Genomic DNA, 23,726 nt, shown 5'->3' with positions numbered 1-23,726 from the left:
AAGCTTTCTGGGAAAAAGGACGGGGAGCTCTGTGTGAAAAAGGATTAGCCCTCCTCTCCAAGCGAACATGTTTCCAGTAAATACTGGGCAGAAGGAGGTGGGAGAGGGAGGAGAGACCACCCTGGTTGGGAAGCGGGGCAGTATTTGTGCTAGGGGCCCAGCGGGGCGCAGCCACGGCCCAGGCCAGCCTGGCCGGCAGGGGAGCAGCCGCGGGGCCAGGGGCAGGAGAGGGATCGGGGCTGGGAGCAGGGCTGGGGGGGCAGAGCGTTGTTCTCTCAGGGCACCTCTTCTTGCTCTCTAAATTAACACTTGGCTGGCTGCAACAGCTGTAAAGCATTACCTGGAAAGTGTTCAGAAAAATAGTTTTCTGCTAAAGAACCCAGAATTCCGATTTAAGGGTTGTTTTTGCATGGATTCGCATTAAATTTTATGCCTTGCAAGGGGGATGAAAACAATGCCATAATAGAAAAGATGGCCTTTTTTAGAACAAAATTATTATTTTTGTTATTCAAAACATCTTTTCCTTTTGAAATGTACTTTATTAAAATGAGAGACTTAGCTGAAAACAAATTGACTTGTTCAATATTTTGTCAAGTTTCTCTTTGATGTTTTAATTTCTGTCTCTTCATTTGCAGCTGAATGAATGTCGAATATTTTCTAGCTGGAAAAACCTGTAGTCTAGTTCTGTGGTTGTATCAAATGAATAATACTGGTCTTGAATGCAGCATATGTGTGTGCGCACACGTGCATTGTGGGTCTTTGCAAGTACCTGTTGAGTAGATCTTGTTTTAGTCATGTTACTGAGTCCTTACAAGAGGTTATTTTTTTTTTCTTTTCTGTGACATTTTCTATTTGTTCAAAATAGCAAGAGACCAGTTGTGTTTTTCTACAAATCATTCTCTTTGTAGCTGCTCTGACCAACGCCCATCCTCTCCCAAATTCCTCTCATTAGTCTTATCAAGCTCAGCTTCCTCTTCACATTATTAATCTAAAATCTTGTACATCCGTGGATGCAATGGAAAAGAATGCCTCAGCACTGTTTTTTTTCTCTTTTTAACAACTGGACTTGCTTTTTCAAGTAAAAGAGTTGTAAGCTGCATTTCTCAGTGCCCGCTTCAGAAAGACATATGGAAAAGTCTTTTTTATTCTAGGAAAATTCTTGTAACATCTTTTGTCTTGTTCCAGGTGAAATTAATGCTAAACTAGCAGGGGTCTTGTCTGCAGGCAGATCTGCACCCACCTTCTGGGTGGACTGACCTCCCCTGGAGGCCCATTACCTCAGTTTGTGAAACCGAGGAAGTTATTCTGACTTTACGGTTGAGACAGTCTTCTTACATGTTTGTGAAGTGTCACGCAGCTCCGCAGCACCACATCAATCATTAATAGTACTAACACTTAGAACGGCAGCCTGAAAAGGAGCACTGTGACTGAGCACGTACAGCTTACAAGCATTTGTGTACATTATACTGCTGTTTTAAGGCATTACATTTATGAGCAGCTTTTGGCTGAAAATGAAATGTAGTGGGTAGGGAGGAACCAGGTCTGCAAAGCCAAACACAGTTCTGAAGGAGGCTCTGACAGGTGAGCTCTGGTATAGTCACACAAGCCATTGCACTAATTTTCTCTTGCTACTATTTACTGCTGCTCTTTTAACACCACAGCTCCACTGCAGGTCTCGTTTCTGGATGGGGAGGGTCCTGGAACCCAGTCCAAGTGTCCTACAGCAACCAGCAGCATGAGGGCTTTACCGTTCAATCTACGCTAATCTACAATCTATAAGTACCATAAATAAGTCTGTGCAATTCTTTAAGTGTTGTCTGGGGACTGAGTGAAAAAATATTTGCTGAGTTTATAAGAAAGTATATGATATTTTCATAGGATTAGAAAGGTAGAAGTTGTCAGGTTTTATGGCAAAATTAAGGAGCCTTAGTGAGGCAGATTATAGAGTTAACTAATTTGTAATCAGGTAAATCACCCTTGGTAGTCAGCTAGTCAGTTCTAAGCAAACAAAGCTCAGTTTTCTTCATTTACTGTGGAAAATGAAATGCCATAAAATTACTTTGCAAATTTAAGCACATTAAACCAAAAATATTTCTGTACTCTTATTATAAATGTTTTGTATCCCATGTGTCCTTCTTCAGGTTGTGCCATCACATCTTGCTGTCTTGGAATTGCTGAATAGCTGAGATTTGACTCTGTTCCGCTTCTTTTGTGTGTGGCCTAAGGCTGTCTGATCGTATGGTACAAAAGATGTAGACATAAGGACATAAGGACAAAGCATTCCCAGTTGTCTATATTTAATGTTAGGAGTTACTTTCCACGTCTCTGGGTCTGGCCACATTTATTCTGTAATGCACAAACACTCCACCATAACTGTCCTTTTATTTGTAAGGCATTTGCAGCTGTATTTTATATTTTATTATTAAACATCTCCTCTATTCCTCTACTTTACATAAGGGTGGAGTTATTTAAGTGCCCTCCTAGGAACTCTGGTCCTCTGCCCATTTTCCTATTGCTAGCAGTCTGCACTTGGGTCCACCAGAGGAAACTTTATGAGGCATACGAGGTTGTGTTTTACCAGAGTTCACCACTTCCGCTGTCAGAGCCAGATTCTCCACACAGCTTCTTTGAGGAATCTCCTACGGAGCCTTGGGCCCTCTGAGGCAAAGTAAGATATATGACATTTTAAAGCTAATCCATTGCATACTGTTCACCACTCACTGGGGAAATGGGATCTTATCACTGCCAATGGGTCAATCACGGTCCCCTTCATTAACTGGCAAACTTAATAAATGAAAGAATACAATTACTTTATCAAAATAAGGGCTATACCATATAAAAAAGACAAGCATGAGATAAGTGAATATAGTTCTAGACTATAAAAATCAGTAAAGATCTACTATAACTGCTTTAGCATCTTTACTATGTCATGAAGCAACTTGGCCTTCCTTATCATGTCCTGAAGAGTTCAGCTCCTCATCCTAAGGATAATCCTCTTCTTTAGGGAGAAAAAGAAATGCGTATGCTGATCACCTACTTTCTCTTGCCACAGGCTGAATTCATCTAGCTTACCCTCCAGCAGTGTGGCAGTCTAGGGAAATTTCCGTGCACATCCTCCTCCAGTTCCCTTCATTGCCATCCCGGCATTCCTAGCTTCCTATGTTACAACCTTTATGAAGACAAAGTGGAAAACCAGGGATTTTATGCTCATGATTTTAGAATCATTCTACCTCCTTGAAGGTTGCCTTCCAGCTGGTGGTAGATACGTAGCTAGACGGAGTGTGTAATGTTTGGAGTGCAAGTGCATACTGGTGAAAAAATGTATTGGGCAAAGTAAAAAAAAAAGAATATAATATATCCTTTTGCTGTGGATTATTGTTCCTGGTAGCATAGCCCTGGGGGCTGAAGGGGGACAGCTTTCCTCTAGGTTGTCCCAGGGTCATTTTGGAGTAAAACCAGTAAAATCACTGGTGGTTTTGGGCACGGGTCAAAGGGGGGAAAGGCTACAATATAATGCTAAATGTCTCACACTACAACACATTTCAAATGCTAAGCAACTTTTCTCTGACTCCCTAAACCTCTTGAGAATCATCATAAATGCTATGAATGCTGTTTTCTTTTAACAGCCTGAGGAATCTGTCAGGAGAGGTAGCATCTGGGGAGAATGCTACACTTGCACTAGCTGAAGGCATGGCTAGATACACTGGCAAACAGGATAACAAGATTGGGAGCTTCTTTCCTCTTGGAAGCATATGACTGTGACACAGCTCATTGCCAACAGCAGGCTTATGTATGAAAAGAAAGCAAGTGCCACTGGCTTAGGTGGCAATGTCCAACTTTACTGTTGCAATGGGACACACTATGTATGTCATAGAGGACATACGTACTTGACCCTGTCCTGTCAAATGTCTGAATGTGATACAACTCATGTGTACTAGGTTTGACACATGCCAACCTTTTTGCGGGTATGCTGTGCTCGTGAACATCACTATGCTGCTGCCTGCCCACGTGTCAGAGGTTCTTAGAAACAAGGGAAGCTCGGAATGGGCTGTCACCACTGTGATGAGTCACGGAGACCCTGCTGGGCTGAGGTCTTCTCCGAGGGTCTCTCATACACAGAGCAGGCTACCAGCCAGACGAATGGTGCTGACAGCCCATTCTTCATGGCCAGCTTTCCTAGGGGACCCCACCATGATTTTTCTTTCTGTGACTGGTGAATATCTGCAGCCCAGAAGGATAACGCTGAATGTTGGGCAGCCCCAAGTTAGATGCTGAGCTGAGGAGACCCAGCTCATCTTAACTTCTGAAACTTCAAGCTTACCTGAGAACAGATGAGAAGAACACAGCTTCCACAGCATCACCAAGGCCCAGGGGGACTATTAGGAACCCACCATTTGTCTTTCAGTATAGTGAGGATTCCACAGTAACTCTGGTAGTGTTGCGGGCATTCTTGTTGAAAGCATAGGCGTATAAAAGCATACCAACACTACATCTCCTGCTTTTTTCTGCCTTTTGGAAGTTCGAGTGAGAACAAATCTGTGGGTTTTTACTGAATAATTCCATTACCACAAGAACATCACTGCCACAAAGACTGGATGATTTACATTGTTCTCTTGCTATTTTTATTAATATGAATTAAAGCAGAGAGGATATGGCTTTGCATATATGGATTCATGTGCTCCTTAGTATCTCAGGGGCACTGCAGTCATGGTCAGTTTCACTGAAAACTGAAGATGAAATTTAAATTTTCTTGAAATTATTTGTTTTCCTGTTGACTTAAATGGCTGCAGCCACTGTGCAGTGTAAAGTAGCAATCGAGGCAAGAACAAATTTAAATTAGTCACCCATCTGTATTAGGATGCCAGCTTTGGGGAAGCCCCAATGATAATCCTGTCTTTCAGAGTATTTTTTTCAGAACAAACTTAGATGTTGTGTAGTTTGGTCCAGTTTTCCTGCCTGCCTGAAGAAGACAACGGCTATGTTCCTTCCTTGAAAGGGTCCTGGGCTCTTTCTTTGAAGTGCTTTGCCATTATTTGTTCCAAGGTTGAAATAGTTTAGAAAACAGTCTGTGTGCTGATGATAGTATGGACATACCCAGCACTGGATCTCATCGGCCTCCTGCTGCAGAGACCTCCTGGAGTCAACTGCCAATGAAGGACAGAAGATAACACCTTGGCTTCATTAGCGGAGTCTGATTTACCAGCTTGAAGTTACCCTACTGAATTTTAACAGAGTAGCCAGAGCAAAGAGATTAAAGTTAGACAAATTATGTTTGATCCCAACTAAGACTTTGCAGACCAAACAGATGTGAATGTAATGTCTAGTGCAGAAATACAGCTGTTTTCCAAACACTCTATTCTTTCAAACACTAAGAAAAAACTTTTCATCAGTGGAAAACACATAGGCCAACAGAAGAATTTTATGTATTTTAGACATATAATCCTTCAGAATAAGCTTTGATCTTACAAGTTTTAAGAAATGAGGTAATGCGCTCCATTCCCTTTGCTTCCTTTAGTCACGGTGATGTGTCTAACATACAGAGCCCATTTTTGGCTGGACTCAAAAAATCATTAAAAATCTAAGGAAAGGATTCCACCCTCAAACATACACACTGCTACCTGTGGGCTGAATGCCCATTCATTTTGTTTGGGATACACTGAACCAACTTTAGACTGACTAACCTTGGCTGCAGTCCTGAAACGAGGCATGCATGACTGAACATCAGCTATTGAAGGGAGGTCGAGTGAAGTCAGCAAGGTCTCAGATGAGTACAGGAATCCATCCACATACACCCAGTTGTGGGATAGCCATCTTTTCCTGTGGTCGGAAATGCAGAAAATTTACCTTTTTAGAAACCAAAAAGCAGCAGAATAAGAATGGAAGCCAAGGCTTGTGCCAGAAACACTTCACTAGTGTGACTCTAAAATAGGGAGTGAGAGATAACTTCACTACTGGGTACCATGCAGTGCCATGTCAAAAGTTGCTCAGTATACTCAATCCAGATGAAACCAGTGCTAAGTGCCTCTGCCATGGAGACTGCTTCTCTCTTGCACTTCAGACAAAGGACACAAAGGCCAGGACAGCATCCTCTCTTGTGTCAGCAAGTGTTGAGGAACACCAGTGTTCTCCAGCCCTCCCACCAGCCAGCAGGGCTATCTGGGCTGATCTCTTTTGCCTGCTCTCCCTCACTGCACCTCCTAGCAAAGCAAGGGCAGCTCTGATTTTTCTGTGTATGCTGCCACCTGAGGGCTCGAACTGTTTCTTCATTGTGACACAGACACTTCTACCCAACAGTGTGAGCTGCTGGTTGCTGATGGCATGGAACCACCTGTTCTTCAATTTGTTTCAAAATTCATTAAAAATTATCATCTTTGATAAGGAATAAGAGGAACAAGAAGTATGGAAGCAAGGAATGGAAACAAAACTTACATGAACATTGGAGAGGGACTTTTTAAAGGCTCTGGCCCAGAAAAGAATGAGAAAGTACACAAGATTCTTTTCACATCTGAAATATACTCAGCACAATTATAGCTTCATGACTACCTGAAGCAAACTTTAGTTTCCCTATCTGAATCAAAGTTACACCTGTGAACGTGGACTTCAGCATGGCCAGTAACGACAGTCACATGCAGGTAACTCATAAATTGCTAACAGAAAGGTGTCAGATGCAAACCAAGCACAGGCTGGAAAACCCTTCGATTCCCACCTTATGCTGAAATGTGTCTGGTCTCCCATTCAGGAGGACAGACTGGTACACGTCATTTCCTTTCACTCCATCATCACATGTACACTATTCAACTGAATGCTGGTCTGCTTTAAAAGATGCTTTAAGACCTGTCTGTGAGCACAGGCAGCTCTTGCAACCGCCTCTACCTTTGCATTGCTAAAAAGGTGCAGAGAAGTGTAGTGTAAATGAGAGCTAATGTGCATGACCATACCTTACTTTCTAATCTCTAACTCTGCAGCTTCATTTGACAGTTACACAAATCCCATGCTAGAATTCAGATGCCATACAACAAAGCAGATCAAGAAACCCAAGCTGATTGTTCAAAGCAGTAGAAAATTGACACAGGGTAAACATGCATAGACTTGAAATAAAGTTAAATATTTGTATGAACTCCACTGTTTGCATTAGGCTGACAAAGGCTAAAAGCTACTACAGCTCTTCATTTTCTTGAAGGTTCATATGTCCAAGAAGAGGACATGGAGACAGAAACACAGGTTATACGCTTGTACAGCACATTGACCTGAATTACCCTGGGGTAATTTTATGGCACTGGCTACCACAGGAGGGATGGCCCAGGCCATACAACTAAACTGCAAAAGTACCCGCATCTTGATTTTTCAGCATTTCACAGCCAACAACGGTATCGCCTAATATTGAAAAAAACAAACCGTGTCTTTCAAACTGAACCCGGCAGTTATTTCTGCCTGTCTTCATGTCATCAGAGTGCAAAGGCAGAAATTGGAGATTTCCAGTGATACGCAGCCTGTCACTACCCAGTCATACTTTCAGCAGGCACCACTACCACCATGGAGCTCTGCTGTGTGACATTCCCCAGGCTCAGCTCCTTCCACCTGAAGCAATTAATTGGGTGATTTGAAATAGGTGATTAACCACCCTACAAGCCTTTTGCAATTAGGGAAAAGGGAAAGGTATGTCTTGAAGGTGTTTCAAGGTCTTAGGTGGACTGAGTGGCTATCTGAAGGCTCTCTTTCTCCACTGATCCTGCATGGATCAGAAATAACTTGGGGTCCTAAACCCTTGCTTGGACTAAATGTACCCAATTTTATTGGATAAATCCAGGAGACTGCAGTAGGGCTTATGTATGCGAATACAGTGCTCAGAACTGGCTCAGTATCGGGAACCTAGTGAAAATCTGATCTGTTCACTGAAGATTTTTAGACAAGAAAAGCTTGTGACATTTCAACACATAGACCCACAGAAGGCTTAACAGTGGTAATGTAGATAACAGATACCTAAATGGGTGTAAAGAAGAGGAAACAAACGATTGTGGTTTGAACAAAGTGCTGATGAACAGGACTACTGTAATTATAATGAAAAATATTTTGATCAAAGAAAAACCACTTTTCCATAGAGACAATTATAATGTTTTTATTTAGCAAATGTACTGGAAGAATTGTTTTTCTGTAAAGACATACAGATATGCCTCAATTCCATAGAGCTTCCATTCTCTCAAATAGCTATGGTTTTTTGAAATCAGTTTAATGAACATAAGGGGATATATATGGAGATGTCAAACTTATTTTTGTCATAAACCATATGATTCCATTTACCACTAATCCTCAAATAATTGACCCGGGGCCACCAAGAGCTTGCAGAACCCTTGCTGGTGCTTTATAGAGAACAAGCTGTTCACACAATTTTAACTGTCCTCTGTTTCTAGCCATATGAACAGAAAAAAACCCATTAAATACTTCCTTAATATCTCTTTTTCCATACTGGCAAATGCTGAGGTTACCACACAATCACTTTGGTTTTTTGTTTGTATTTTTACAATTGCATATGGAAGGGCAGTGATCTAGGACATTATTTCCCTACTAAGACGTGCTTCAAACTATCAAAAACTTTTGTGAAACCCTGCCTTGTAAATGCGAACAGACCATATAGCGTTCATCTTTCTGTGGCCTACACTTGACTGAAAGAGAATGGGTTTTATTTCCTGAGAATTGTGTTCCTTTAGATTTTGAGTTAGCCTCTTATTTGCCTTCTGCTACTGCCTACTAGGCATTGTGCCTCCCACCTGGCGAGAACTGAGATGATTGCCATTTCCCACAGTGCCAGATTGTAAAGCATGGAAGAGACAACATGAGGTAAGGGTCTGCAATAATTATAGAGGAGTGTCCCATGCTGAAGTATTCTTTGGTTTGGCAAAGAGAAATGGAATCTACTGCTAAGGTCTACCTTGCATACTTGTGTTTGAATGTCTTTTTCTTAAGAGAATGTCCAGAGACATCCATAGCAGCCTGAAATGAGAACTCACTAAACGCAAACCCAGTTCTATAGAAAAAAGAAAGGCCTTAGAAACAAATCTATTAAGAGGCCTCGTCTCACCAAAAAAATAATTACAACTTTACATTACTGAACTCTGGTGAACAAAGCATAACACTCCCTCAGACGTGAGGCCCAACTCAAAACACAAAGGAGGAGTACTTATTAAGTACTTCGTTTTCTGAGATATTAATTGCTTGCCCCATTCTTCCATCCCTTCTGGTCTGAAACCAATTTTTCCCCAGCTGTTTTTGGAATGTTTCAGAAAAAAAAGAAGATAATCTTTGGCCCTATTAGGGTTAATGCTTTTGCATAGACGTATATGACCATAAACTGGTCGACTAGTAGAGGTCTTCTGCTAACATTGTGACTGAGAACAGGAAGAATACAGCCACAATAATATACAGCTGTCTACTAAAAGTATTGCATACAGACATCTTTGGCCATGCAGTCTCTTGGCCTTCTGAAAATATGTGAGCTGCATTGCCAACATGACAAAAAAAATAGCAATGTTGAGAATTAGAAAGAGGCGGGTATAAGAAGCTGATATTGATGGGGCACTACTTCGAGCAGTTGTCACCATCTGTGTCAGCCCTGATCGGCCTTTGATTGACACCCCAGTTTTGTGCTTTACATAAGTGATATCTGCAAAATCCAGAAGATCTTTCATTTCCTCATCTTCATCTACAGGCAGCTCTTTTTGTGCTTGAGTCTGTGCCTTTTGTCGCACTTTTCTCTCATTTACCTCAATTTGTGCAAAAATGTCAGGAACTGCATCGACAAATTTGTAGCCTTTGGCTACCTTTCTGTTTTTCTTTGCTCTGCCATGCTGCTGCTGCTGCTGCCTTCGTGAGATTGCAAATATCCTGTCAATGGCCTCCTCTGTCTGTCTCTTATCTGAAAATCTCAGCAGGCGCTCAGCAGTCTTCCTAAAGCTGGCTGTGTTGCGTACACGAGACAAGATCTGCTTCTCAAGCTGCTGGAAAACAGGCTTGAAATGCTGCAGGTTCCTCTCCACGATCCCTACGTAGTCCTTCACTTCTGGCACTGCGGAGCTCCTAATGGCAGAGGTTCGGTCAAAGACAATTTTCTGGCGGTCTGCAATCACCTGTGCAAAGGCAGAGCGGGACCCATCCTCGATGGGCCACAGGTACACCGCGTAGGCGTGCTCGCTGGTGGTAACGAAAACGTCCAGCTGCGGAGAATCTCCACGGACGGTGAAACTCTGCACATCGACGAAGGGCCCAATGAAAAGGTAAATGGCCCTTGTGACGGGATGCCGCAAAAGGGTTGTTACATTCACGTAGTTCGTTCCGTTGTAGGGGTAGCCCCGGGGATACATCCTTGAGGCGATGGTAGCTTTCTCGCTGTGGCCAGTGTCATCCATCCAGTACATCTTATATATCCCATCACGGTGCCTAATAAAGGCCCCATGGACGTCATCAACAACTGTTTCTTCAAAAGGCACATCCACATTATGGAAGAAACTGGTCGCTGCCTCCAGGGGGCTGTCATCTTCCAAATGGATTTGGTCCACTAGCAAGAGAAGCTGGGGATGGAGAAGCATGAGGTTTCTTTGCAATTTTCTCAGCTTCAGTTTAGGATTGTATGCACCCACTCCTTCTCCCCTGATAAAAACCACTCCGCTTCTCTCCATGGCAGCAACCACTCGGCCCTGACAGTCACCAGCTGAATCATGTTTATATTTAAGCCACTTTGAGGAACAGTCTTCTGTAATCTGCCCTTCCCATGGGGAGAAGCAGCTCTTGGAGACGGCAGGGGAAAACATCAACACATTATTAAAAAAGGTATATTTTGGCCCATACAGAGCTTCTGTTATGAAAGGTACGCCGTTGGGAGCAAAAGTAAAGGAGTTCTGGTCTGGGTGTTCATGGCCAGCATTAAAGTTCCTCCACCCTTTGATCCACTCTTTGTACTTGTTCTTATGAACAATATCATATATTGCACGTCCTCCCAGCTTTCCTGACTTGAAGGAAAGGAAAGGCCTGTTGATTTCAGCTGGCAAAGCACTTCCATAGGTTACCACTCCCCAGTCCTCAAAATAATGCAGCTTAGGAACTCCATAGTCAGGGGGAGGTACGGAGCGCAAACTTGCATCATACCTGCCAAAAAGACGAGGAAAATGGGTTTAAAAATCACTTGACTGATTCCATTATCAGCACCTGTGCAAAACTCAGAAACCAATTCAATATTTACATCAAGGAGCAAGCTAATAATGTAAATCCCACATGTATGCTTCTTCAGTGAACTAATCATACAGTTGAAATGACGTTTAGCATACTAATCCCTATACAAATTTGCTGTGTGCTTTTTACAGATTAACTGCTGAAAGCATTCACTTCACATTTATAACAAGCAACCCTTCCGCAGTCCAAAACTAAGAGTATCACTAATTTCAAACTAGAGACTTTTTGTCTTGTATCATAAAGCTACTGACTGCAATACAAATCTTTAAAAAAGGCACATTAGCCCCAGGCTATAGACACTGTCTATTTTGCACCTGTTTATTGACTACTTAACCAAGAGAAGCAGTATATCTCTTTCCCTAAAACAGGTGATTAAAGGAGTCTGTAGTCTTCAAACAGAATTAGCAATAAACTAAAAATTACTGAAAAGGCATTTTAAAGGATAAATTTTTATGCTTTATATCACTTAGTGTATGTTAGTTTCCTTCTCCAACTAGGTTGAAGAAAAATTTCCATGGCTTTCTTGTATAGATTGTTAGATATAAGACATATGGTTTAAAAAGAGTTCTTAATTTCAGAAAGGGATACGAAGCTTATAATTTTTGATTTATTTGATCTTCAAGAATTAAAACAAACAAACAAAACAACCATGGAAAACAAAACCTAACCTTCTGGCATTGTTTTTAAGAAAAAAAAAAAAGAAACCATCATTAAGCCCCGTAATATTTCTGTTAGATGGTTCCTCATCAGATTTATTCTCTACAGCTAACCAGGAGCCTGTGTCAGGCCTTAGACACTCACAGCTCATGTCCTGCATATGGGCCTCGGGTAATTCCAACCAGTGCCAGGAGCCTGCTCTGTATCTAGTGGTCCCTGATGGAGATTCCCCTAAAAGCAGACCTCTTTCCTAAGACTTTAATGCAAGTGGATGTGCTCATCATGAGACCAACAGGGAAAAGGCAATTGTTGCAATATTCAGATAATTTTTTTCTTTCTTTCTTTTTTTTTTTTACTAAACTGCTCCTAAAATACTTCTTTCCCTTTGACATTAAAAATAATTTTGTAAGTATAAACTTCCAAGATTTCCATGGAGACACAGGAAAAAAGAAGGATGGAATGGGGTCGTAGAGGAGAGATTCTGTATTTTGCAAATAATGAGATGAAGGATCCTTAGAGCCTAATAAACATGCATTGTAATGTGTATATCATAAATGTGAAAAAATATATATTCAATAAAATCTTTCTTGTAAGAGAGAGAAATAGAGCTACACTAACTCCTTGAAAATGTACTTGTTCTCTCCACAGACTGAGGGAATTCAAATGTTTATCTAAAGCCTCTTGGGTCTTTTCATTCCTTACTTTTAGAAGATTGACATACAAGTTAACAGAGATGTAAATTATAATGAAAATATGGATCTAGTAATCTATCTTTATATTTTTTCTAAGCATATCTTGTAAATTAGTGTGTACAAACAACTAATAGTATTAATAGTCTTACTGCTTACATTACCTTTTAAAAGAAAGTTTGTATGATTACTTATAGCTTTTAAAATAAAACTACGGTTTAAATATTCACCCAATTAATTATTAAAGAACACAACTGGATTAAAAACTATTATAATAGACCAGATAAATCAAAGAATGCATGCAGGCAAATTTTCAGTCCTTTAGGAACTGCTTGTATTCTATAAAAGCAATAGACAACAGAAAGAAAACACAAAAGCAGATGTAGGGCAAGATGAATTTGTTCCCTGTAGCAACACATACTGTGCGTCTATGCTAAGTGAAGTTCTTCTGAGCCAAATGACTCTCTGGGTCACACATGCCCAGCCTGATCTCAGCTTCTACAGTACAAATCTAAAGATAACGAATTATCACTAATAGCAAACAGCTGTCAGGTTCCTTTTGAGCCCACTCATTGCCTTTCATACCAGAGAAATTCAGTGTGGAGAGTGCACCACCTCTGCCCTTTGGACGGTGTCCCTGGGCCCTCCACCACTCGGTTCCTTCTGATCTGCTCTGCCAGCCAGTTCCCACTGCCATTGCGCATGACAAATTTGTCAAGAAACACCAGCTGGCTCTCCGGCCCGTAGAACCAGTTATAGTTGGAATCCGCGATGGCCACAGTTCTCTGAAAACCTTGGGAAAAAAAGTGTAAAAGAATGTAAGAAAGAACAAATAAATGTACAAAGAAGTGTTTGTAGAGCATGACGGTGAAGCCAAGCGGTACAAACAGACACAAACAGACGATGCCTTTTCATATGTTTATAGAGCTACTTCTAAATGAGCCATAAACAGGTTACACAGGAGCTGTTTCCTTCTGCTGTAGCTCACTTGAATACTCGCTTTTCTTCTTCAGCTTTGGGCTACAGACAGTCAACGCACTCCAAAAAAAGTAAGAAGCAATGTCCCATCCACTTCCTCTCCTCACTCAAATATGGTGAAGGTAACTTTACAGTTTTCACTCTGCCTACGTCAATCCAAATTCTCCAAAGCAAGAAAACAGAGGTGCCCCCAGGGAAAAAGAAATCAGCTTCACGCTGAAACAGCTAGCATGAGTTCACTTTGCTCTTAGGAACCTCTCCCCAGTAGATGCCTGAGGTCTCACATGGAGTCGGCACAATTCCTCATATACCCGTTCTGGCAAGACAAGGCTGCGCTCAGCCTCCCCCTTACACACATGGCTAGATCTGGGCTTCCTACAGCCAACAAAGTTGTAACAGTCTTCTTAACCAGGAATTTGAACAGTATAAGTTCCTAATGAATTCTTCTGAAAGACAGAATGGGTTGGGAATATTTATTTACTTATAACTGGTTTTGTATTTGTACATCTTGTACATCTTGTACATCTTGTACATCTTTGTATTTGTACATCCATTGCTGGACCGCTCTCCATCATCTTTGCCAAGTCTTGGGAAACGGGAGAGGTGCCTGAGGACTGGAGGAAAGCAAATGTCACTCCGGTCTTCAAAAAGGGCAAGAAGGAAGACCCGGGCAACTATAGACCGGTCAGCCTCACCTCCATCCCTGGGAAAGTGATGGAACACCTTATCCTTGGTGTCATCTTAAGACATATCAAGGATAAGAGGGTCATCAGGGACAGTCAACATGGCTTCACCAAGGGGAAGTCGTGTTTGACCAACCTCATAGCCTTTTATGAAGACGTAACAAGGTGGATTGACGATGGCAGAGCAGTGGATGTGGTCTACCTTGACTTCAGCAAAGCATTTGACACCGTCTCCCACAGCATCCTCACGGCAAAACTGAGGAAGTGTGGACTGGATGATCGGGTAGTGAGGTGGACTGCAAACTGGCTGAAGGAGAGAAGCCAGAGAGTTGTGATCAATGGGGCGGAGTCTGGTTGGAGGCCTGTATCTAGTGGAGTGCCTCAAGGGTCAGTTCTGGGACCAATACTGTTCAATATATTCATCAATGACTTGGATGAGGGAATTGAGTGTACTATCAGTAAGTTTGCTGATGACACCAAGCTGGGAGGAGTGGCTGACACGCCAGAAGGCTGTGCTGCCATCCAGCGAGATCTGGACAGCCTAGAGAGTTGGGCGGGGAAAAATTTAATGAAATATAACAAGGGGAAATGTAGAGTCTTGCATCTGGGCAGGAACAACCCCAGGTTCCAGTATAGGTTGGGGAATGACCTATTAGAGAGCAGTGTAGGGGAAAGGGACCTGGGGGTCCTGGTGGACAGCAGGATGACCATGAGCCAGCACTGTGCCCTTGTGGCCAAGAAGGCCAATGGCATCCTGGGGTGTATTAGAAGGGGGGTGGTTAGTAGGTGTAGAGAGGTTCTCCTTCCCCTCTACTCCGCCCTGGTGAGACCTCATCTGGAATATTGTGTCCAGTTCTGGGCCCCTCAGTTCAAGAAGGACAGGGAACTGCTGGAGAGAGTCCAGCGCAGGGCCACAAAGATGATTAAGGGAGTGGAGCATCTCCCTTATGAGGAAAGGCTGAGGGAGCTGGGTCTCTTTAGCTTGGAGAAGAGGAGACTGAGGGGTGACCTCATCAATGTTTATAAATATATAAAGGGTGGGTGTCACGAGGATGGAGCCAGACTCTTCTCGGTGACAACCAACAGTAAGACAAGGGGTAATGGGTTCAAGCTGGAACCCAAGAGGTTCCACTTAAATGTGAGAAGAAACTTCTTCTCAGTGAGGGTGACAGAACACTGGAACAGGCTGCCCGGGGGGGTTGTGGATTCTCCTTCTCTGGAGACATTCAAAACCCGCCTGGACGCCTTCCTGTGTAACCTCACCTAGGTGTTCCTGCCCTGGCAGGGGGATTGGACTAGATGATCTTTTGAGGTCCCTTCCAATCCCTAACATTCTGTGATTCTGTGATTCTGTGATCTCCGTCTTTCAGTCAGAACCAGGACTTCAAATCAGAGATGCTAAAACATACTGCAAGGCAGTGGAGAGATCCAGCAAGAGAACATTAATACTAAAGTCTGAAAAACTGACCCATTAGTGATACCAGATATTTCTGTTTAGCTCTCACACTGACAAAAAAAAAAGGTTCATATTCCCGTGGACTGCACAGAGAAACCTATCACTTGACTCAATGACATTTTCCGTTAAAAAAAATTTTAATAAAAATGGTATAAAAATCTGTTTGTCACTGTTTCGTGGAAAACTGGTGGTCATGTAAAACTTTCCTACCCTTTACTGATACTTTTACCATGGCTTCATCGTCTGCTACTCCTTTCACCTAATCTTTTAGTGTGATGATTTTTGGCAAAGGAAAAATCAAAAGGAATCTCGAAGAACATTATTTTTCAAAGAGAAAAACCCAGAAACAGGTCTGTTTCAAACTTTGAAAACCAGAAATCAAATTCTGAAGCATTTGCTTCCCAAATGATGTTTCTTTGTTTTCACTGGTTTTAAAAGCCAGAGTCTAATAAGCAGTGATCTTTAATAAGATGTGATAAATAAGCGTGTCACTGTTTTGATGGATGATGGAAGTAAAATGCAAGAAAAAGGTTATTTAAAAAAATCCACATACAATGTTATTTTAAAATGACCTATTTCAAGTATGGCATTTACTGCTGCTTCAAGAATTAGAAGATTCATCTTCATCCACCCAAAGGACCTACCTGGCAGGACAGTCCTGTACAGAAATGCAAAGTGCTGCTTGAGCCAGGGGTGGCTGAAGTGATTGATATCAAAGTGCCTTTGGACAAGAAACATGTACTGAAACAGCGATCTGGTCGTGTAGCTGCCATAAGCCACCCCTTCATAGAGGGAGCCATCGGTGACCTCCTGCAGCAGGACTACTGACTTCTCCATGATTGCCAACACTTGCTTGGTCCACAAGTAAGCTTCCTGAAGGTAGCCTGAAAGAAATAATGTGAGATTATGCTTTCCATCTTAAAAGGAAAAATTCCTTATTGCACTCAGGACATGCGAAAAGGGAAGAGACACAGCAAGACTATTTATTTTACTGCAAATTAAAGCCATATGAAAACAAACTTACGGTCCCCACTAGAGGGCTCCAATAATGTAAATATTCTAGACAGTCATTTTTCACTGGTATGACCACCAGTGTGACAAGGAGAACCTCAGGGTTTATAAATACAAAGAAGTTCACATTTGAGCTGCAGTTAACTAATATTCTACTAATTCATACTCTGTTTTATGACATGCTCCATTCTACTTACATTTTCAGTTTGTTTTATAACCTAAAGGATTATCCAAATATAAGTTATTTTGGAAAAGTTTTGCATGGTTAATTCCAAATGCAGATTCTTCAATTCCAGAATAAAATTAATCTTCCAACTCAATTAACTTTAAGCCTCCACATGTACAAGCCCTAAACAGTTATGTTTCTTGTAAATAAAAGACTTTCAGAGGTCTTACTACTTTGGTCTGCTCTACAAAAATGAATAGCTGGGAAGAGGTTGCAAGAAGACTTTCTCATGGCTCATCTACTTTCATGAAGGAACAAGCACGAGCACAAGAGCCTCAGCACTGCATGTGTGTATTGCAGAAGTCAGCACGTGGATCCCAGCAGAAGGAAGGCTATGTGCCTTCTCTTATTTTCTCTTGGATTCACCGGCAAGACAGGTAGGACTAAACAGAGACCAACTGCCTTGCACTTAGAAGTGCCTTGCAACTTAGTGTCTATCTAATTCAAAGTGTCTGAAGACGGATTTAACCAGGCTTATTTCCACCGTACAGCAGAGCTCGGCTGGCATACATTGCACCCCATGACGTGGTGAAGTGGTGCCTACCGAATGAAGCGCACGTGCCAGGCTACATTCATGATACATCATACATACATACATGAGCTACATTCAAACCCACTACTGAGACTGTTCCATTTCATTGCCACAATTACTGCATTTATGCTCAGCAGAGTGATGAGTAATTCAGACATCCTACTAGTCAAGGCTGCCAAATCCTTCTCAGTTAGCAGAGAGAAAAAAATTGCAATGTCTAAGTTAAACAGACAACCTGAATCTAACACAGTATTTTTATCTGCTGGCTGAGGAGACAACTATGATGGTGAAGGTCTGAGCAATAGAAGTAGGTAGTGCTACTTATTTCCATGTACTATACTCACAGCTATCTTGACACTACTTCATCACTCTGATAGAGTTGACAGCACAGCGGTCTGTCCAAATAAAATCCCAAATGATTCTACTCATTTCCCTTGTGCACACAACAGCCACGCTATCTAGCTTTTGACTACTGCACTAACAAGAATGGTATTTTCCGTGGTTCGGCCCAGTGCATTTACCACTGTAATGCATATGTGTTCTGTTTACTCAGTGTATAGCTATGCTATAATCCTATACTTGTAGTATATTACAAGAATAATAATATATTAGAAGGAAAAAAGTAAGGGACTCAACACTCTGTCAGGCTACACAACAAACTAGAACAAATCTCACCTAAAATAAGCAGTACTTATATCGAGTTAGGCCTTAATCAAGTTTCTTTTTTGAATATCTGAATGTTGACTTTACTACAAAGACTTCAATATATGTGTGTGGCTGGAATTCATTTCAATCAGTTTCATTTTTCAGTTGTTTGACAATCTTTACCTGTTTTTAAGCTGGCTATTTAGTCTCTACATGCTTCAATAGCTCAATTGTATTTAAAATTATTAGTTGGAATTTAAATCTTTTGGGAGAAAGGTCTACACCGGGATACACTATTTGCAATTGCTATGCATCTGATACAGGAAGAATAGTATGCTCACTCCCTTTCTCCCTCCCTTTTTTTTTCCTCCTTCAGAAAAATTTTTTTCATCTTGGAATGAGAACTTTTTAAAATACTTTTTAAAAACTTATTTTAGACCAACAGAAAAACTTCATTTAAATTTCCATTTTAAAAAAAATAAAGTTGCTCTGTATTGAAAACAACTGAGTTTTCATTTAGACATATACAGGCTGTTTTGACCCACCAACCTTTGGTGAAAGAAATATTTCCCAACTTTATTTGTGATATTACCATTGCCTGGCACAAAGCATACTTATGGTCCATACTCTAATGAAAAGCAGAGCCATCTTACAAACTGCCAGCTTTCTGCAGCAACGGAGGCTTGGGGAAGGATGGAATTACGAGGAATTTAGCAAAACCCAATGAATAAATGGTCTGAGTACTGAGTTTGTGGAAGGCAAGATAGGAGGAAAGGGAATGACTTTCACACATACTCTTCATGCTTTTCAGAATACGCACATCAGTGAATGCGCTTGTTTTGACAAATACTTAACAAAAAGGTGACCCATCCAAATTCAGTAGGTGCCACACTTTTTTGTCAGACTTCTTTGGGCATCTGAAAGCTCCAGGGATGTGCAGATATGCTTTTTCTTGGCAGGGCTGAACAGCTTGGCAAGGCCATCAGCATCCAGAAACTAGATTTTTCTTGACTTGCCGCAAGTAAGCAGTTCCATTGGGCATCATGCGTTCAAAATACTTCTATCACATATTAAATAATCACTTGGTAAAATACTGAGGCATTCTTATAAAAGTAGGAACTGGCTCCATGACTTCCACCTCTCAGCCGATGTACCACTGGTTTAAAGTCAGGATTTCTTATCTGCTCCCTCCCTCTGACGCCAAGACTCACATTCTCGTTTACATTGTGTATCACTTAGACAGGAGGAGAGGGAGAGCCCCCAGGCAGAGCAGCCAAAAGCAACAGGTGAGGTTATTCTTCTGGGAACTGGGAAGGACGGGTTTAAGTCTCCACAGCAAAGGAGATGGCACCTGGCACAGACACCTCTTGGATGAAGGCTGTGGGGTGCAAAGGAACAGTTCAGAGGGACAAAGGTAAAGCCCTTTTCACCTCTGTAGAAAAGGATGCTGGAAAGAAAGGCCCTGTGCCGTGGCCTTTGGGTAGGTGCAGTTACACCTTTGCAGCTGTTTCAGGGAGGCAGGACAGAAGTCTTTGACCAAACTCCTGGCTGTCCTGCTGTCTAGGTCCCAGGTCAGAGCGCAGGGTGTTTCTCACTGCTGACCTTCTCAATGCACTGTGCGAGGAGACCAAGCGCATCACTCTTTACTGATAATCTACCCTGAAAGACTCTGTAAAGCTGGACTAGACAGATGACACACAAGAGGATTTTTAATTCTTACAGTGAGGTAAGAATTCCAGGATCAGCTAGATAACTGAATTTACATACACAGATATATATATGCATATATATTATACCTTGTACATCTGCCCACAGACTTTTGTTCTATTCAGTGAATCACATTTTTCTAAGCAGCGAAAGAGCCAAGCCAATATGGTTGCATTCTCAGAAGCATTTGTATCAGTTCCTGAACTTTTCTGCATAAAAGGCTGACTGAGTTGACACATTTCAGAAAAACATTCTTATGGTTTAGCACGTACCTTGATTCATCAGGACCAGGCTTCCAGCCAGCAGGGCCACGCAGTTGGTAGGCTGGTGGTTGTGGAGGTACTGGAAGCCCCATCCACGTCTGTATGATGTTTCGTACATATATCCCGAGGCATTGGCAATTACCTCAAGAAATCTCTCCTGTTGAGTCTTGCTAAGGTAGCCGTACAAGAAATCATAAGCAGTGGCAAAACCAACTAAGGAGTGAGCGAGAGGGACCTCATCCCATGGAGCATCCTTCACTAGCCTGTCAATAAAGAAAGATGCCAATTAATTGAGTTTCACCCACTTATTTTTCTCCATTAATGTACTGTGATGTGTGCATGACTTAATCTCTCTGAAGTTAGGCAATTCATGTTGCATTTTAACACAGCAGTAAGCTACTTACCAAGTCATCGAGGCCACTGCTTTCTTTCCTAAGTATGCACAACATCAAGTTTCAAAGCTCATTAATTTTATTAGAAAGATTAAGTCATTAAATATTAAAACAGTGTCCGCAATATTCTGGGCTTTGCTAGAAGAAACAGATATGCAGAATATCGATTGCACAGAACTGGAATCTATTTATCTGAAGCAAGATTCATAGCATTTTTGTGAGAAAGTAATATCCCATAGTTTATACTTATCCAAAAATCTGTAACAATCTTTTTCTTTTCCAAGGAAGCCAAACGTTGATAAATTTCTGAATGGTGACTATGGGACTGACGTTGTCTTTAAAGCAACTGGGATAAAATAACTCACAATGCTGTTTCTCCATTTCACATACACATTCAATGCTAGAAGTAGAGATGATGAAATTTACTTTCATGACTACAGTTCAAATTAACATACCTAAGAGCATTAAAAAACAGTGTTTAACATAAAATAAAGCTAAAATTATGCCACTACTCAAAATTATTTTCTAGGAAATACCTGCACATATCAAATGATTATGTTGAACTTAGGAAAACAGTAAATTTGTACCAAGAAAATTCATAATGGAGGTGGAGGTAGTACAGAAAAAATATTTATCTTAAATCAAGCATATATTGGCTACCAAAGACTTTATTTTTGCAGTACTGACAGTACTCTACAAAAAAACCCATGAAGGAATACATAGTGAAAATAAAATCTTTGATAAACTGAACAGTCATCAGTTGCTTTCATGTTTCATTTACTTTGCAATATATTTTTTGTTACAGAAATGAATTTTGTTAGGATGAGGCAGTGCCCTACTGTAATCAGTGGAAATTGTGTTGCATCTTCGAAGATGACACCTTCCAGCTTCAACTATTCTATGATTCTATAAATATGACTTAATCTTGATTCGTATAAGCAGTAGTGTGAACAAACAGATGAGGAAAAATACTAAAAGAGCAAGATTTTAAAAAAATTCCTCATTCTGCTCTAAAAGCATAATTTATTGGTATTCAAAATACATGAATGAACCATACAGAAATTAGGACCATCAACCTAGGGCACTGTAACTGGTAAGATGCAACATCTACAAGTGAAGAAAATGACCTTTAATTTTTATTTCAGTACATCCAACAGCACTGGAAGAACTCAAATGAACTTGGCCTTTTCACACCTATGTGTAAGTAAAGCCTTTGTAGGCTTTTTGATTAGACACATTTCCAACAGTTTTAAATATTTGTCTACTCTCAGCTTCAGTCCCATCTTCTGCTGAGTGAAGTTATACATTCATTTCTGGCTTAGCTTTTTACAATGAAATCTCTCTCTCACAGATTTTTAATTAAATACATGAATGCATTCAGCATTTACTTGAGCAGCAGGATTTGACCTTTGTTTCTGAACCAGGGTTTTTATTGGACTGGATTCTTTTGTTTGCACAATTTTGTTTCTTAGTTAACAGACAGGCATTGACAGAAAATGGTTGTGAACAATATTAAAACAGACAGCTATAAGTGTCAAAGCATCAGGAAATAACAAATAACTGTCAAAGGATCAGGAAAAAAGTTCCAGAAATTTACTACTCATCTTCTACACATCCACATGCATCCACATGCCATTGTCTTCATTGTCAATGCTGAGAACTTCTCTGTCATTCTGTTCCTGGTTCAAACTTTAAACTTATCAGTGAAGGCTTCCAGCCAGATATAATAAAATTCTTATTTATGCTTTCGCTTAATTGTTGTGCAAAAAATAACAAACCTGTGAGCCAAATATTTACATACTTTTCCTAAATGCTTGTTCTTTCCATATTTCCAGATAAACTGGAATAAAACACAGCTGAACTGGGCAGTAACTCTTCCTAGTCTCCAGATATATTTATACTGTGCCACTGATGCAGACAAATTGAAAATCTGAGTTAACTGATTAGTTGTCAATCTGAATTCCTTCCCTGCAGCTGTTCCTGCTTTTTCATCTTTGATTATGATTGAAAAAGCTTTTAAACTGTTGTTAGTCATATACATAAAATTAAAGTTGTATTCTACACTGGTTATACGGAACACCCTGGCACTATAACTGTTGTCAGAAATCCTTTGACACATGAACATACCTTTGACCAGCTATATCATGAATCCTAATTTTGAAAGTATTTTTAGTTCTGCTTTTCACTAAACCTTTGCACATTCAAAAATCAGAGTTCAAATGGGTACAGGAAATATCACTTTAAAGGCCTCTGCCTGGTACAATTAAAAAGTGATTGAGGCTAAGCTATACATTAAGGGAAAAAAAAAAGAACAACGAAAGAATCTGAGTTAATTTAAAACATTTAATTCAAAGTACAGTACCCTTTTAACAACATACAAATTGCTAATTAGAATGTGCCTAAAGCTATTTAATGATCTTAACCTAACTTCATCTTAAATGGGATTTGACAGTGCAACAGATTTATTGTAACTTTTATTGTTAAGATGTACACTAACTTTATGTTTGGTTTTGAATGCAATACTGCATCAAATTCTATAGTATAAGAGTGTACACTAGTCTCTGTGGCACCACTTCTGACAAAATAGAAAGCACTTTTCTACACAGGAAGCACTAAATCAATCAGTTATGACTGCATTTATGTTGTTGACTTCTTGAGAAAAAACCCCAAACTTTCAGTGTAAAAAACCTTATGTCAGGCATCCGAAGCCTAAATACTGGCATGGTTATCCACCTCAAGTTAGACAAAGTAATTTTGTCATAACTTCCCTCAAATTGCAGCTCTGTATATTGTCTTGTATAGAATTTCACAGAGGAGATGCACACAAGTAATACACAAAATTAAAGACGATGATTTAAAGACCCTCATTTCTAAACATACTAAACCACGGCCAACATCTGTTCTTCAAGCGATAACTCTTTAGCTGATATGAATCAGTGCACCTCCATTAACTGAATTTCAATGGAATAAACAATGTACACCAAACAATGTTGAACATGATTCACAAGAAGAATGGTCAAGTAGCAAACATTAAATGCTTTTTGTGTCTGAATTACGCTCTCATTTTTCAAATCGCTCTCCAGTGTCAGATTTGGTAAACAGCCTGGCTGATAAACTGTGGGAAAGCACGGTACTGTAGGCCTGCATTGAACACGTTATATGAAGAAAGAGTTCTCAGGAATATTGCTTAACTACTCTGCTCTGAAATATTTTTAAAAAACACTTTATACAAATAAAGATAGATAGAATCATGCCAATGCTTTGCAC

At 40.6% G+C, this 23,726-nt stretch overlaps 1 protein-coding gene across 3 annotated transcripts in view; it reads right to left on the bottom strand.

The window, feature by feature from the left end:
* Window positions 1–8,139: 8,139 nt before the first annotated feature.
* The window catches only part of DSE (dermatan sulfate epimerase), a 38,064-nt gene continuing 22,477 nt past the window's right edge, over window positions 8,140–23,726 (bottom strand). For 2 of the 3 annotated variants that reach the window (XM_065631203.1, XM_065631202.1), the window contains exons 4-7: window positions 20,077–20,330; window positions 16,328–16,567; window positions 13,152–13,359; window positions 8,140–11,136 (exon numbers count right to left, since the gene is read on the bottom strand). In XM_065631203.1, the coding sequence (XP_065487275.1) occupies window positions 9,372–11,136; window positions 13,152–13,359; window positions 16,328–16,567; window positions 20,077–20,330 (2,467 nt within the window). In that variant the 3' untranslated portion in view covers window positions 8,140–9,371. Of the gene's footprint in view, window positions 11,137–13,151; window positions 13,360–16,327; window positions 16,568–20,076; window positions 20,331–23,726 lie in introns of those variants that run through there. The other variant, XM_065631204.1, reaches the window with a different exon arrangement.

The sequence above is a fragment of the Caloenas nicobarica genome, chromosome 3, assembly GCF_036013445.1.
Source record: "Caloenas nicobarica isolate bCalNic1 chromosome 3, bCalNic1.hap1, whole genome shotgun sequence".
NCBI classification, from domain to species: domain Eukaryota; kingdom Metazoa; phylum Chordata; class Aves; order Columbiformes; family Columbidae; genus Caloenas; species Caloenas nicobarica.
This window is presented reverse-complemented; position numbering and strand designations above follow the sequence as displayed.